We start from the raw sequence: 18,092 nt of genomic DNA, 5'->3' as shown, positions 1-18,092 counted from the left end.
ATCATACGTGGGAGAGCCATGCTTCGGCACGAATGGGCCGGCTCGACCGGAGAAATACCACGTTCTCACAGAAAACCGGCGTGAAACAGCGCTTGCGCTGTGTTTCGCCGAGTGAGTGAGTTTACCGGAGGCCCAATTCCCTTCCCTATCATCCCCAATTCCCTTCCCTTCCCATCCCTACCCTCCCCTATTACCCTATTCCCTCTTAAAAGGCCGGCAACGCACCTGCAGCTCTTCTGATGCTGCGAGTGTCCATGGGTGACTGAAGTTGCTTTCCATCAGGTGACCCGTTTGCTCGTTTGCCCCCTTATTTCATTAAAAAAAAAGACCCCAAATGGCAATGGTGACACGTCGTTCGTAGATATAATTATTGCTTACATGAACTAAATGTCAAATGTCGCCAAACTGTCGCCAAAATGTTCATTAGTACTTAACGGTAATTAAAATATGTATTAAAATTTTGACATTAGCCCCATACATTATCTGTCAAAATCTTCATTTAATTACAATTAAGTAATTAATATTCGAGTAAAAGCCAGTGGTGCATATTGTATTTTACCCTAGTGCACCCTAATTCGGATCACATCTTTAACGTATTTTTATTCAACAGAGTGTGTGCTACACACTACTAGTAACAAAGCAATTGGGTTCTTTAGGAAAAAAAATTGGTTACCTAATTTTTCTCTCAAGTTGGCAGCCCTAGTCTTCCGTATCGCATTTTCGGTAAAGTTATGTAAAAAATAATAATATTATGTAATATCCAATATTACATTAATTCTTATGAGTTAGTTTTCATTATTCGTAGGTATAAACATAATAATATTATGTTTATAACTTTTCAAGCCCGTTCTTAAATATGTTTGGAATATATTATATTCCAAACATATTTAAGAACGGGCTTGAAAAGTTGAACATTTTATTGCATGATGTAAAATCTCTAAACCATGGGAGTAAAAAGTTAACGAGGGTTGAACGAAAAACGTAATGAATGAATTTTTAGTGCCTCAGTACCTCTATAAAATATAATGTACCTTACGAACTGCGTATACGTCCTCAGCTTCTTCGGTCCGTGCTTGAAAACGCGCTCGCAAGTCTCCGTGTAGTTCAGCGACGCGACACGACACTCGCGACTTATGTCGCGCGACGTCTCCACCTAAATATGAATGAAAGTCATATAAAGGTGCTTTTCCTGTCTCTATGAAATCTATGAAATTATAAGATGCGGGCAACTTTCATACGGTCTAGGGCCTTGATTCACCATGGGTAATTCGACATATGTACACAGTACGTATGTACAAAAAGGCGGTCTTAGGGTGAAGCCAAACGAGCGTAATTTGTGAGTCGTGAGTCGCAGAATTTCTGCCGCGTACCTAAATATCTTTTCATACAAATCATGACTCACAAAATTACGCTCGTGTGAATCAAACAGGACTTTTGTAATGAAACTGATTGCAACAGAATTCTGCCGAACCGAAATTTTCAAATTCCTGACGTAATAAAAACATGGAACCGGTTTGTTATCGATTTGTCTTATCTTTCCGCAATTAAGATCCCGCGACATGTTTTTCAGTGCAACTCAACTCGTAATGAGTTACACATATTCACAGATGCCTCACAAACTGCATATGGCGCCTGCGCATACGTACGTTCTATACGTGGAGATAACGTACAAGTGAGGTAGGTAATTAATTTCCAAAGGAAAGGTTGCCCCATTAAAGCCTGTCAGCATACCTAGGCTGGAACTGTGCGGCGCGGTGCTGGGTGCTAGGCTATGCGATAAAATTAATAGTTCGCTTACTCGTAAGTTCGATAACGTCACTTTTTGGACCGATTCAACAATTGTTTTAGGCTGGCTACGCATGTCTCCTAACTTACTCAAAAAATTTGTTCAGAATCGTGTAGCTGAAATTCACGACCTGACAGGAATGTTTTCCTGGCAACACGTCAGCGGCAAGGATAATCCGAGCGATCTGGTAAGCCGCGGGGTCAGCCTTGAAATTTTGGTTTCCTCTGATGTATGGTGGGAAGACCCTATGTTCTTGAGAAATCTTAATTTTGATTATAATGCACAATTTAATTCCAATATGAGTGACATTTTTAATGATTTACCGGAACTAAAATCAAATACCTTGCACTCACTGTCATGTAAAGTTGATAACAATAATTATACAGATGAAACTTTATTTCTGTTTAGTAAATTTTCGCAGTTTAATCGTATGAGTCGTTCCGCCGCCTATATTCTACGCTTCACTCACAACGGTCGGCCGTGCAAAAAAATGTAGTGCGGTCATGTCCTAAGCATTATCACGTCTTATCTGTGTAATAAATATTTCATATAGGCCATATTTTTTGTACACAGAGACTGGGTACAAAGAAAAGGGGAAATCGTTGTTTATGTCATCGGAAACACATACCGGGGTCCGGGTCTACATAATCTTGTTATTTATTATCATAGCCCTTTACATGATATCGTGGTGAGAATTTGAAGAAGTTTATAAATATCAGCGATCCATACTAATATTATAAATGCGAAAGTGTGTCTTTCTGTCTATCTGTTACCTCCTCACGCCCAAACCGCTGAACCGATTTTGCTGAAATTTCACATGAGGTTGACCTGGTGCTGGTGCTGCATCACCAGTTAATCAATAGGATATCCAACTCCTCGCCAACTTAGAGCAGAGGTTTCGTGTTTGGGCTCATTTTAATTGCGACAACCAGTAAGAAGTAGATAGACAGTAAATATTTACATGCTGCTGCGGCAGCATCGCCTGGATTCTATATGAGACCGAGTTTCGTATGAATCCAAAGTGGAGGTTTCATATTTAGGCTCATATTAACGGCCTCATCGAAAAAGACATTGATAGATGGTAATCATGAGAATATAATTATGTTAATAGGAATTATTCTGCACTATAACCAACACAAGTTTAAAAAGTATGAAATAAAATTAAATTAAGAAATTAAAAAAAAACCCCGCCAAACAACTTTAAAAAGTAATGAAATAATATTTACTGCCTTTAAGTTCAAATAATTCCTAAGTTGTGTAAAGTAATATTTTAGTTCATAATTGTTGTCAAGGTGTGTCGGGGGACCGCTAATATAGATGTTTGATTTGAGATTTCACATAACGTTTAAGGATCAGTTCACAGCGAACCGAATGGAGATAATCAGCGACTTGGCAGTTGTAGGTTGTAGTTTACTTGACGGTCCCCCGACACACCGTGACAACAATTATGGACTAAAATATTACTTTACACAAGTTAGGAATTATTTGAACTTAAAGGCAGTAAATATTATTTCATTACTTTTTAAAGTTGTTTGGCGGGGGTTTTTTTAAATTTCTTAATTAGAAAATGTCATTTTATTCGCGTTTTATCGAATACCGAGCAAAGCTCGGTCAAATAGCTAGTCAACAAATAAATTGAAAAGTGTTTCTAGTGAAACATAGATGAAATAATCGCCCAAGTGCGAGTCGGGCTAGCGCACGAAGGGTTCCGTACCGTTATAGAGGAAAAATTTCAAAATTTCAAGTGCCTAGCTGTTGCCATTATAGATTACGAGCAAAAAAATAACGTTTTTTTATGGGAGCCCCCCTTAAATATTAATTTTATTTTGTTTTTAGTATTTGTTGTTATAGCGGCAACAGATGTACACAATCTGTGAAAATTACAGAACTCTAGCTAAAGCGGTTATTGTGTTACAGCCTGGAGACAGACAGACAGACAGACGGACTGACGGATAAATCGAAGTCTCAGTAATAGGGTCCCGTTTTTACCCTTTGGGTACGGAACCCTAAAAACAAAGTGTTGTAAGCGAGGTTCATAATATAAAATATTATTTCATCGATCGGATATTTTACTTTACGGACGGCTTAATTTCCTCTGTCCATTTTTCTCCATCGGAAAAATTTAATATTAAACTTCGTTGATCTGGTGAATGGGATTATGAATTTCATTTTTCATTGCAATTTACAAAATAACTTTATGTTTGTTTTCAGTTTTGTTAATATTTTAATTTACAAAGAATATCCAGACCAGTATCTAATAAATACAAATAATAATTTTCCCATAGTTCTTACTAAGCATACTTTAATTGTAGAAATTTTTTGTAGCAAAATAATACTACCGTTAAAGTAAATCTTGAGAAACGATTCGTACATTGTTTTATTATAATCTTTTATTTTTATGATCCCGCCTAAACTTCTTAAACGATGTTTAACTACACTTTAAGGTCACATATTTTGTTGTATTTAGACTGGTTAAATAATAATAGAGATTAGAGACCTTTTCTCGTTGGCAGTAGGTATTATGAGTTTAACAAAGAGTAGGATTTATATTTCACACCAAATCCATTAATCTCTCAGACTCACATAGCGACAAATTTCATCACTGACCCTTTGAATTGTGTGAAAGAGTATGAATTCCGCGCTTGAACATCGACCTTAAAACATTAATTTACCCTGGACTTTCACGAATATTCCGGAAATTCCTAATTTTTAAATAATTAGACAAATTGCTTCATACGTTCTCGAGTTTTAGCGAAAATAACAAATTTTCAAACATGTTATTACGTAGACTTTTTTACCATTATAACGATGACACTTAGAGGTAAGTTTTTTGATCCAAACACTTCTCTTAGATCATTTTAGAGAGGATGATTTCGTTGTTGTATGAAGTGACAGTAACTCAGACTTAGCACACTGATGTCGTTTAACTTGTCTCAAACGATTACTTATCACTTACTAGATGATATCCGGAAATCCGTTGTGCAAATATTAGTTTATCGCGCCGGAACCGTGCATTTTTCCGGTTTAAAAATAATCCAATGTCCTTTCCCGGGACTCAAAGTATTTCCATGCTAAACAGCAAAATCGTTTCAGTGGTTTGGGCATGAAGAAGTTTAGAGGCCCCATTTACATTTCCAAAAAAACTTTATAATGTTGTAGGAGCCTAAGGACTTATAAGATTTATTTCAATCAAAGTTATTCTCAGAAGGGACTTTTATAGATTTATTTTCAATCAACAGTGAGCAGGAAATAATTACTACGAAACCTTATGTTATTAATTGTTTTTCTTGTTGTTTATCACGTTTTGAGTATTTGTTTACATCAGCTTTTTAGAAAAACCCAAAGAAAAGTGCCCAACAGAAATCCCTCATCAAAGTGAGGGATGTTTCTTCAAATTGAGATATTTTCTCTCCATTTATTATTACATACAGCGTGGTCAGGAAAGTGACGCCCAAAAAAATATTTAGATATAGCTTATGTCGAGGGGTATCCGAATCGCTCCATGTAGGGAATGCAATCCCGCAAGATAATTTAAATCCCGGTATTTGCGGTATCCGGCAGGGTGAACTTAAACTTTAAAAAAAAATCCTTAAAATAAAATGATACTTGATAGACCCCGTTTTATGCTCAAAAAGTTAAACAAAACAAACTTTGTCGAACACTTTTTTCATAAGGGTTTATTAATAAAAATAAAAGAGACACTTTTTTTTGGAAATGTCTACGTATAATATTAGTTAAAAAAACTAAAAAACACGCTTTTTATTTTCATCTTTTATTAATATTTATTTCGAAATATAGGTAAAATTGAGCTCAAAGATACATACTGTATATAAAATCCAAACTTATAAAAGTATGCTAAAAAAGTAAGGTCCACTTGCGCAGATCCAGGTTAAAGTTAATACCGTGTTAAATAGTGTGATTGTCTCTTACATTTTTCATATATTTTACGAAAGAGATAACGTTTAGTCCGGGGTTAACTTTAACCCATATCTGCGTAAGTGGGCCTAAAGGTATTAATTGTGTCGTCTGCCAAACGGCTCTTGATATTCAACACAAGGTAGCCAGCAGCTGAACAAGTTAGCTCAGGTTCCACGCTGGTTGGTACAATAATTGTCATTTAAAGTGAATTGAAGGTGAACTGTTTAGTGGGCTATTTGTAGCCAGTTCACGCACCTCCGCCTGCAGAGTAACACGTATGAATCACGCTTCTTTGTAATCCCGCCAGTCCCGCGGGATCCCGCAAAATTATTGACCGGAATTTGTCCCGCAAAATGCATGCGGGATCCCGGTATCCTGGTATTGCATTCCCTACCCCCATGTATGTTCCGCGATTTTGTGTCGTTTTTGAGTTACGAATCTTTTTATGATTTTCTGAAAAATTACGGCCGGGTGGGGTCAAAAAAAAATTTAATATATTTTTTTTATGATTGTAAATATTTTTTTTTGTTTTCTTAATATTTTTTGTATTTTCAAGCTCATTAATTATACTTTTATGCATAAAAAAATCAGCTTCCTAACGTAAAGGCAAGTAACAAAAAAATTGTCGAAGGTGATAAATTTTCAAAATTTTCATTTCAGATGGTCAGTCTTGATTTTTCAAGTTTTAAATTAAAAATCTAAAAAGGTGGTCTGATAAATTATTAGTAATCTTAGTTATTTAGAAAACTTCGTGGTAAGTATTCTAAGCTTCCATAATAATAATTAAAAAAGTGGTGCTTAATAGAAAATTATTCGCTTAAATCAGCCCTCAAAGGTACTGAGGTGGAAATTTCCCAAATCAATAAATTGATAAAAAAATTGCTTATTTTGACATTTCTAAGGCTAATAAAAGTAAAATATGTATAAAACGAACAAAAAAAACCTGCTAGTTATACTTAAAAAAACGATGATTTATTTGAACCAGTCAGGCAAACTTTGTTACATTGAAAAATTTTTACAATAGTTCTTTCGAAATTTCTGTGAAAGTGGCAGCTAATATATCAAAGAACTCGTGTTATGTCTATCAGACGTCAGACGTGACCTAAAATAAATCATAATAATGTTATTAATAATTGTAACTTATAAGTTTGGACGCCTCTCCCTAAACACAATCTGTGTGGCTTACAACTTTGTGATTTCATTACGCCGGGCGTGCTCAGACGGTCTATTTAAGGTTGTTTTTGTGGGATAAACCATTCGTTTAGGCATTTTATTATGTAAGAGAAAACGTCGGGCTCTGTTTTATAAATAATGTAATCTATATATATAAAACTCAAAGGTGACTGACTGACATGGTGATCTATCAACGCACAGCCCAAACCACTGGACCGATCAGGCTGAAATTTGGCATGCAGGTAGATATTATGACGTAGGTATCCGCTAAGAAAGGGTTTTGATCAATCTCACCTTCAAGGGGTTAAAATAGGGGATGAAAGTTTTGTATATAATAATAATTCTTAACGCGAGCGAAGCCGCGGGCAAAAGCTCGTAACAACATAAATTGATTACTTTAGGCAGTGTATGTGTTAGGGACATATTAAAGAGTTGACTGTGAAAGTAGCAGCGCTGAAATAGCATTTTTTTTGGGCTTTTTTGTAAAGGCAAGCGCCTTAGCGCCAAGAATTCGCGCATACAAAAGTTACAAAGTACCTAAGTCTTTCAGCGCTTGCTACACCCTAATACAGTGTGTTATTGTAAACACCGTCTTCATACTCACTGGTATTTGTATGAGTATGAAGACGACATTCTTTTTGAGTTCCCAGCATTGTTCTCATAGAAAAAGTTGTTCATTTTGACGGGCTCCGTCCGAAGTAAAATGTAGCCTTTGTGTTAATCCAGGATGTCAGCTATACATTTATTTAGCTAATATGTTAGCTAACTCTATAATAGCTGACATAGTCTTAATCTAGGCTCACTCTATCAGCTAATTGGAGTTAGCTGATAGAGTGGGCCTATCGAAATCGCTCCAGCCGTTTAAGTGTGAAAAAGTAACTTTGAGTCCCGTAAAAGTACATAAGATACTTTTTATCCCGGAAAAATTTACAGTTTTCAGACATCAGAAGAGCTGCAGGTGCGTTGCCAGCCTTTTAAGAGGGAGTAGGGTAATAGGGAAGGGGAGGGTGGGGGTAGGAAGTAGGGTAGAGGAGAGTAGAGAAGGGTATTCCCTTAAGGGTGGGATTGGGCCTCCGGTAAACTAACTTACTCGGCGAAACACAGCGCAAGCGCTGTTTCACGCCGGTTTTCTTTGAGCCCGTGGTATTTCTCCGGTCTAGCTGGCCCATTCATGCCGAAGCATGGCTCTCCCACGTTATTTTGCCCTTCCCTTTTATCATGCAACTGTATTTAAGATTATTTTATTATGCTGTTGTTTATTATATTTTATAATGTGGTTTTTAAAGCAAACGGATGGTCGTAAAATTCGTAAGAGGCTCGTTTATGCTTATAGATCTGACAATGTTGGTTTATCATGAATATTCTCATGAAACAGGTTCCATTTATAACAAAATCCTTGAAGCTGCCTCTACTTTGGTCGAGAGACTAGAGTACCGAATCAATACGATTTTTAACCGACATAAAAAAAGGAAGTTATCAATTCAACCCTCCTTCCTTCCTCCCGTGTAATATTTCCAGAACTTCATAGTTTTCATTTATTAATATCAGTTTCTGAACAAATGTGCCAAACAAAAGTTTATGTTTGTACTTTGTAAATTGTATGTATGTTTGTATTCGTATTATATTATCTCCGCCACTACAAGTCTGATTTAGGTAATCATTTTTTTGTTGCACTAAGTATTGTTTAACTTAGAGAATACTGCAAGTTTCATTAAAATCGGTTTTATGGTTTTTGAGTTAGGGAATTTTGAGTACAATTTTGATGTTGGTTTATTATATTATAATATATATTATTTAAACATAATACATATTACAATATGTAACATAAGTACAGGTATTAGTTGTGACCTAAGAGCATTCTGGACTACAATGATTTTAACTATAAAACATCGAAAATAAGATTATGAAAGAGGTGTAAGATATTATATTATTTCGAAATACATCAGTTTATTACTTACTAAATGTGCCCGCAATTTCATAACCGATATTAGTCTGGGAAAGTTAAGAAATTCAGACCAAATAATTCATGTATATTCACAAAGTCAAAACTGTGTACTTACCAATATGTGCACGCAATGTGTAGCAACGACTGCAACAAGTACGGTTCCCAGGCTGCCCGGGATGAGGCCAGTGTGCTTGAGGGCCGCTGGCATTGCCAATAATCCCGAGCCCAGTGATGACTTAAGGAGATTGAAGAACGATCCAACTGTCCTGGAAATTATCATAATCGGTATATGCTGTAAAAAGTAAAAAATTGGTAAATAAAAACGTCCAAGCGCGAGTCGCACTCGCACGAGTGTTTCGTGTCGTTTATAATTATCGAAAACATTGTGAAAATGTTTTTTACCCCTTAAATATTATTAAATTTAGAATAAAATGTAAACATCATGTTCATGACTAAAAGGGTCCCGTTTTTACACTTTGGGTACGGAACCCTAAAAATGTGTGCGTTGACTGCGCCGTTTTCAAGAAAGTAGTTTATATTAAAGTCACAGACGATCAGTTTCTAAATTCTAAATCCAATAAAAATATAAAATCAATGTTTGTTTGCAAACCAAAACAATGTTTCTTTACAATCGATTACAAACACACATTTAACGATAATATTTACAGGATTGACAGCGGTATCCAAACACGAAAACCCTTGAAATATTAATATGATCTCAGGGAGCCCGCGGGATATGCTAAAGCTGTCTTGGGATCCGCAACGAAATTAATCAGTAAAAAATAGGAGGATAGCAATAATTGAGATACAGTGGTAGGAATGTGTGGTGGGCCAAAGCCCGACAAAAAATAACGGTATGTACAATTTGACCGTGACGTATAAAACGACGTTAATTTTTTAACTATGTTACGTTTTATGTTATTTTAAAATACGTAAATAAACGTACGTAAATAAAATAATACTCACGAAGTGGGATGAGTGACATTCCTTTCTTTTAATGGATTATAATCTTGAGTGTCATCTACACTCTTAGCTAGAGTCACCGTAGAGTCCATTATGTACATTTCACTGGGCATTTTGATGCACTACGTTGTCATAACTTTTCAAAATAAACACTCTATTTAATTCACCTAATTACATTAAAAAGCACTCGCGTTAAATTGACCGCGAACAATTAATTTTACATTATAACACAACAACCACATAAAAACGGATTAAACTTGTAACTCAGAAGTGTTTAATCATTTAACTGACGTACAGGTAAACTACTTTTGACTTAGCACGGGAAATCGACGTGTTCGTTATCTGTGTACAAAACAAACTGACGACTGTGTGGCGTGGATTAACCAGTTTTCTGCTCACGAAATATCTTTGATATTTTACGCGCTATTTACTTTTTGCGAGTGAATGCTCAGTCAGTATACAGGTGGTATTCAGTATTCTAACTCCATAAACTCACGAAAACCTGATCTATATATGAGGCTAGTCTCCGGCCTCAGCATAACAAAATGTGCAGCAAGGACGTCCGGACAGTGCGTTGTTTTTCTACATACGATTTGGACTAAAAATACTGTGAATGTGCCAAGATTATTATAATAATGTAAATTTAAGTAGTAACAAATCAAACGGAATTATATTATCGTTAGAGGCGGAGACATTTTTCGGTCATAATTTTGAGAGCATTAATTTCAATTGAATACATCCATGTAGAGAGATATATAATTAAAAAGCTATAGGTACACAGACCTATCTCATTGCGAACAGTGTTAAATTTATATTTTTTATGAGAGTAGGCCACTTTATTTCCACCGCCCCATGCACGTAATCTATAGGGATAAGGGGTGGATAAGGGTCTCTATGGATGCTGCCGCTTCTAGGCCGTGGCCTAGCTATAACGGCCTATTTATAAAGCCGGGGCTGATTGCGAACGGCGCAGCCAGCTTTAGGTATTAATTTAGAAAACATGCCGAGTTGTTTTATTATTAGAAGTGTTAGATAGTATTACTATGTTCATCTATTTATTTAGAAAACACAGCCGAGTTGTATTACTGTTAGATGGTATTACTATGTTCATTTGTCGTGCATGACACACTTTCAAGTAATTTGAGTAAATCACATGTGATTTTTGTGGCCCGTGGGTGCTTCGGCAGAAGTAAGTCAGAATATAAAATCGATTTTCGAGCGATATTGCGGCTCAGAGAACCTATCTAATACCCAAGGATATCCATACTTTTGTACGCAACGTGTGTCTTAATACCCAAGGATATCCATATTGTACGCGACAATGTGTCTGTCTGATGGATGGATCGCTCAATTCATTTTGTAAAATTAGTGGTGGATATTGGATATACTTTGAGATCGGGCATAGGACATAGAATACCGGAAACATACTACAACAACTTCCTAGTTGTACGGGTTCTTACCCGTCTTTGCGTCTGTCCGTCTGTCCGTCCGTCCGTCTGTCTGTCCGCGGTTTTGCTCAGAGACTTTAGGACCTACAAAGCTGTAATTTGGCATGAATGCACATATTAATGATGCCAACAAAATGGTACATGAAATCTTAAAAAGAAATTTATGATACCTTCCCTACACGAAGTACAAACACATCAAGCGGAGATGAATATTTTTTTTCGCGTCCACCCCATCGTGTAGGGTGTCGTTGGACAGGTTTTTTAAAAATATTATGAGTATTCATAGATAATTTGCCGATTTAGGGATCCGTTTGTGAAATATTAAGTTTTAAAGTGGAAAAAAATCGTTAGAGTCCAGTGTCCCCCCCCCCCCCCTTCTACGACTTCATAAGTTTATGAGTTATAGTCGATCAACTAAAAAAAATGTATTCGGCGAAGTATATAGAAACTTTTCGTTCAAATTCCTTTGAACTTAGCTGAGATGATGTTGTTAGTAGTGTAAAGCACGTTATGAATGTACCTACATTAATTGACCATACAAAATTTATCAAAAACTAGTGGTACTACGGAACCCTATATTGCGCGTGGCCCGACACGCACTTGGCCGGTTTTTATTTAATTACAGTCCCTATAAGTACAGTTTGTATATATAATATATCTGTATATTTTAGATAGTATTTTAGTGTTTACATTTCTATCCTATTACAGTCCCTTCAGTTGGTTTTAAACAAATTTTAATTTAATTTTTCTAGTTCGCATAAAAATCCTAAAACACGTTAGCTTAAAAGTAGCTTGAAGTAAAAGCCTTTTTCTTTTCCAGGATATCAAAGATTTGCGTTTAGCAAAGAGGTAGCAGACAGGCAGACAGGCGTCCAAACATATTTATAACATTAACTATGATAACAGTCTCAAGGTTGGGTCGTTCAACTAAAATGTAAAAACATTAAAAGCGGAAAATCAAGACGTGAAACCTCTTGTCACCGGAAGAGGAACCTCATATGACCGGAAGATATCACAATACCCATAAATGAACAAGGGTCAAGAACGATTCGTATTGTAGGGAAATAGGCTACGAAATAGGTCAATATCTGTATAGGCTTATCAGTAAAACATCATACAAGCTCTATGGAATATATACAGACATACAGATTACAGAATGTAACAAAACTAAGTGATACTTTAGGGTCCGTATGAGTCGCCTGTATAGTACTGTGAAAGTAGCTGCGCTGAAAGAGCTAATTTTGATTTTACTTTTGTATGAGCAAACTCATGAAGCTGGGGCGCTTGCCCATACAAATAACAAAAAATGCTCTTTAGCGCTCCTACTTTTTTGTGTGGACCCTAAAGTCTAAAGTATTATCACTTAGTTTTGTTACACCTCGTAAAATAAACAAGTTTTCCGCAAACAATATTTTTGGATGTACACCACAAATTATGGGAGTTTACAGGAGGTGCTCTGAGTTCCCATTCCTTCGTAGAACATTCGATGTTTTATTTTTTGGTTGTCATATTATTATGCTAGGATTTAGGAATAATGACCTTTTCCGAGGCACACCGACTACTTACCACGGCACACCAGTACCTATGCCGCGGTCTATATAATATATTTTTATAATATATTTATATATAACGCCTCCGTGGTCTAGTGGTATAGAGCGCGGCTCTTGACTCGGAGGTCGTGGGTTCGATTCCCGCGTTGGAAACATGTTATTTCCAAGTTTGGTTAGGACAATGCAGGCTGATCACCTGATTGTCTGACAAGTAAGATGATCCATGCGTCGGATGGGCATGTAAAAAGTCGGTCCTGCGCCTGATCTCTCGCCGGTCGTGTCGGTCTTCCGTCCCACTGGGTTATGAGAGTAAAGGAATAGAGAGTGCCCTTGTGTACTGCGCACACACTTGGGCACTATAAAATTACTCCTGCGTAGCTGGCCTGGTTTCAATGAAACCGGCCACCGTCACCGAGACCGGTGTGGGAGCTTTTATTATAATATACTTTTATAAACCTAGGGGGCTAACGAGCAAACGGGCACCTGCAACTACAGTCACACGTTGCTAGCATTGCCAGAATACGCTATCTTCTTGAAGGTTAGCAGGTGACAGGTCACATTTGCGGAATACTGGAAGATTAATGAACATTAATATCACAATGACAATAGTTAATGAAGTACAACTGTTATCTTTACTACATGAGATTAAATCTGCTTACTTTGTTATATTTTCATAACACAAATTCACGTTTTATCTATAATCCAAACCTCGAGACATGTAAACAATTTCATACACATTAAATGACATACTTTTATATTTAAACTCTCAAATAGTACCGTGATTAAGACTATAATATTTGTAGACCTTTTAAGTTTTATAGTAATTTTCATGGTTATAGCTATATTTACCAATAATTAAACCGGCCAAGTGCGTGTCGGGCCACACGCGATACAGAGTTCCGTAGTAACTAGTACCGCTAGTTTTTGATAATTTTTGTATGGTCAATGAATGTACATAATATCTTATAACGTATTTTACACTACCAACAACATCATCTCAGTTCCGTTCAAAGGAATTTGAACAAAAAGTTCCTTTATATTTCGCCGAAATCCTTTTTTTTAGTTGATCGACTATAATTACTCAATAACTTTTGAAGTCTTCTAATCCGTGATAGCTTTCCTTTTAAATTCAGCATATTTCCTACTCCGGTGAATTTTTTCGCATTTCCAGAAGCAACCGTTTAGCTGGTGTCGGGGGAAAAATTTGACTTTTTCCACTATATACCACTTTAAAAACGATTTTTTCCACTTTAAAACTTCATATTTCACAAATGGATCCCTAAATCGCAAAATGATCTTTGAATACAAGTAATATTTAAAAAAAAACCTATACCCCTCACGATGGGGTGGACGCGAAAAAAAAAATCATCCCCGCTTGATGTAAAGGAGAGGTACCATTTTTTTTTCAAGATTTTATGTACCATTTTATCGGCATAATTAATATTATGTGCATGCCAAATTATAGCTTTTGTACATCCTTTAGACTCTGAGCAAAGCCACGGACAGACAGATGGACGGTGAGAAAGAGGTGGTACTACGGAAACATAAAAACTAGGTAGCTTGATTGTGGGGTACGCGGAAATAAACCTCTGGAAATGATTATACAGTGTGTAACAAAAATAAGTGGTAATACTTTAGGGTGTGTACGTGTTCCTTGTAGAGAGTTCACTGTGAAAGTAGCAGCGCTGAAAGACCAACATTTTTTTTCACTTTTGTATGGGGAATCTCATGACGCTCGGGCCCTTATCCATACAAAAGTGAAAAAAAATGTCGTCTTTCAGAGCTGCTACTTTCACAGTGAACTCTCTACAAGGAACACGTACACACCCTAAAATATTCTCACTTATTTTTGTTACACACTGTATAATCTCAAATAATATAATTCCTTATCTTGCAAATTATATAAATATGGGAAGGTATCCTGAGTTGTTTGTTATCAATTAGATAGTAAATACGAAAAGTTTCCACGTAAGAATTATGATGCTGAAAATTGAAATACCGAATATTAACCAGGGGCCGGCCTATATAAATACGGAATACGGAATACCCTTAGCACTACCAGGACAATGTTTGTTTGAATAGGAAACTCTATTATGACTCTTGCAAATCTGGACGTCTTAATATTTTTAGGTTAATTTTGAACTAAGATAAGTAAAAAAATAGGATTTTGGCGCGTTCTCGGCAACGAATGTATGGTCAAGGTCGTTTGCTCAGGGGATGGCCTTAACAAAAATCTTATATCCGAGTGGCAGGATCGGCGGGATAACTCGATTAATGGTTGGCATCTGTATAATTTCTTCCCTTCGGTTCGCTAACGACTCGCTATGAATTGGATAGAAAATAATATTATTATAGATCACTGCGTTGCACGTTTCATAACCGGTCACGGCAAACTATAGCGAGCCATAACGCGTTTTGAGCGATTGTCATCTCGTTAGTCTGGTCCCGTCGTAAGTTCCCGAAGTTTTCAAAAATATAGGCCTAGATCCAACGACAATATTCTACAGTGGCCATTCTGGCAATTTGCCATATTGTGTGCCAAACCCTTTACCGGTATCACAGTTTATGAGGGGGCGTGGTTTTGAGAAGTTATTTAAATTATGGCAAAGAAAAAGCATTTGGTGTGATATTTCGTCGTAAAGTTCTCGAAGATTTTAATACAGTACAAGAGTATATTTTGTAGTCCAGGATAACACGTCTTATAGCTTACAAAATTGAAAAAAAAAATGTTGCCTGCAAACTAATATCAGTTTCTATAAGAATTTTGTGTGCACAATATATTATGTTTCTAATGCCTGTTTTCACCAACCGCCTCCTAACGCTAAGTGGTCCCCTAGCGGCCATTAAGGGTACATATTCTTCAAGATTTCACTAATTTTTGTGTGTCACGTTCGTCTTTAGGGCGTAAGAACTTTTGCAAAACATTACTTTTTTTTTAAAATGTGTTTGTTTTAAGAGACATTTGACCCGCAAAGATCGCTAGGGAACACCTAGCGTTAGGAGACCGTTGGTGAAAACAGGCATAAGAAGTTTTCTTTCTATCAGCTCGGGTTTTTAAGATATTTCATTTCAAAGTTTCAAAAATCTCGCGTTTTAGCCCATTTCAGAATCACATTTCAGTTAAAAGAATTCATTTTCATTAGTTTTGATAAATGTATGCCAGAGAGAGAAACTTATTTTTGAGAATGTAACTTGTTTCAATGAGTTATGACTAATTTCCCCGATGTTATGACGGTTTTTTAAATGATCATACTAAGCGGAGCAACAATTTTTGTATGAAAAAAGAAATTATAGTTTTCAACTCTCTATTTAAATAAAAAAATATAAATATAACATGTAATTTTAATTGAGATCTAAATAAGAGATGTGTATATTTACTTAACATATTCAATCAAAACACACGAAAATAAACGATTCCAGCAGTTATAAGATGATTCTAAAAGATACCTACTAAAATGCGAGATTTTTGAAAATTTGGAATTAAATATCTTCAAAACCTGAGCTGATAGAAAGAAAATTTCTTAGAAACATAATAATATGATCAGGGCACAAAGTTCTTACAGGAACAGCTTTTAGTTTGCTGCAACAAAACTACTGTCGACCAGTGTAATGTATGTTATTTATTGTTAAATATGTAAGAGTTGTGTTAATAATTATTATAGTTAGGTATAAATAATTTATGTTTATAGCATATTGATAATATTGTTTTTTACTATTAAATAATTAAAATTAAAAAAGGCATACTATTTATATTTAAGCATACTAAGACATAATAACATAAAAAAGCTGACGTTTTGATATACGCAACTGACAAATGTTTTATCCCCCAAAATAATAATATTAATACACGTATTAAAATGCACATATCCCCTCTTGAACACATTACTCACATGCCTTGTGAAGCAGAGGTATTCGTGAAGCATATTCCAATTAGTGTAATCGTCCCTTTTGACTATGCCTGTAACATTCACGCTTAATCGCAGCTCAAAGCATTGTATTTCGAATTTCGATTAACGCCATGTCAATCAACTGTCATTTACCCATCAATCCCCAAGCGGCACCCGGCAGCCGCATAACAATTGAAAATCTATTATGTCTGTGATTCCCACGATCGAGGTATTAAACAATGATTCCGAATAGAATCATTGTTCAATATATTACAGTTTCGGACGGAAACGAAAAGGTAATATGGATTTACCTATACCAATAATATTATATGAAAGTTTTGCCGTGTGTTTGTTACTCTTCAGGCATAAACAGCTTAACCCTTAATCAGGCATAGTATGATTTATCGACCACCTAGGTCAGTAGTTCCCAATTAGTTTTTGCTGCGTACCACTTCAAAAAAGACCTCAAACCTGCGTACCCCTTATTGTAGCAATCACACTAATAATATTAAAAATGCGAAAGTTTGTGAGTGTGTGTATGTTCGTTACTTTTTCATTCTCAAACGCCTGGACCAATTTTGATGAAATTACCAATACAGGTAGTAAGTTGACACCCTGGATTAACATCCGGAAATTGTTCTTGTTTTTACTGATAGCCGCACGTACACCTTGATGCAATTTCACGTACCCCTGGGGGTACGCGTACCACTAATTGGGAAACACTGACCTAGGTAATTGGAGTTTTATAGTAATCCTTATCTTTTTTTAAATTCATATTCATATTTTGTATCTTTCGTATGAAGCTAAACATTTTTTTCTAAACAATTTATTATTGGGAAAAATCATTACTCAAAGTAAGTGGTAATTATACTCGTATGACACTGTTTCCATTAAGTATACATGAAATTATTTTGAAATAAAAATATACTTGTAAATTATTAGGTTTATTTTTAACAAAAATAACATTCTTCTAGTCGATACTACATGTGGTTATTATACGCTTACAAAATAGTAATCTTAGGTAAGTATTCAAAATTAATTGTCAGTTATCAGTAAAGAGATCAAAGTTAAAAGTATGTAGTTTCCTAATTAAAAATAGGGATAATGGAAACAAATTATATAACACCAGAGAGCTCCTTAACAGGCTTAGGGCATAATATGACCACAGTTTTTTTTGACTTAATTTTATTATTTTTTAAGAAACAGTTCGTAGTACAGGTGAAAAATTAAGACCACACCATATATTTTAAAAATATTTTTAATGCCAGTGCACATGGGGCCCGATTAAGGGTTAATCGATTTTTATGAAATTTGGTTTCTCCATATCCATCAAAATCGATAGAGTTCTCTCAGATGTCCTGTTAGTCACAGAAAACGGCAAGTTTTCCGCGTGATAAATGAATTTTAAAGCAACGAAGATAG

The 18,092-nt window shown here is 35.8% G+C and overlaps 2 protein-coding genes across 2 annotated transcripts in view; one reads left to right on the top strand and one right to left on the bottom strand.

The window, feature by feature from the left end:
* The window catches only part of LOC121728736 (proton-coupled amino acid transporter-like protein pathetic), an 82,845-nt gene extending 72,728 nt beyond the window's left edge, over nt 1-10,117 (bottom strand). The window contains exons 1-3 of the mRNA XM_042116976.1: nt 9,789-10,117; nt 8,938-9,088; nt 1,032-1,153 (exon numbers count right to left, since the gene is read on the bottom strand). Of these exons, the coding sequence (XP_041972910.1) occupies nt 1,032-1,153; nt 8,938-9,088; nt 9,789-9,898 (383 nt within the window). The 5' untranslated portion in view covers nt 9,899-10,117. The remainder of the gene's footprint in view (nt 1-1,031; nt 1,154-8,937; nt 9,089-9,788) is intronic.
* Nucleotides 1-18,092, top strand: part of LOC121728734 (sucrose-6-phosphate hydrolase-like) — a 67,057-nt gene that overhangs the window by 12,417 nt on the left and 36,548 nt on the right. The window lies entirely within an intron of this gene.

This window comes from Aricia agestis, chromosome 7 (genome assembly GCF_905147365.1).
Source record: "Aricia agestis chromosome 7, ilAriAges1.1, whole genome shotgun sequence".
NCBI lineage: Eukaryota > Metazoa > Arthropoda > Insecta > Lepidoptera > Lycaenidae > Aricia > Aricia agestis.
This window is presented reverse-complemented; position numbering and strand designations above follow the sequence as displayed.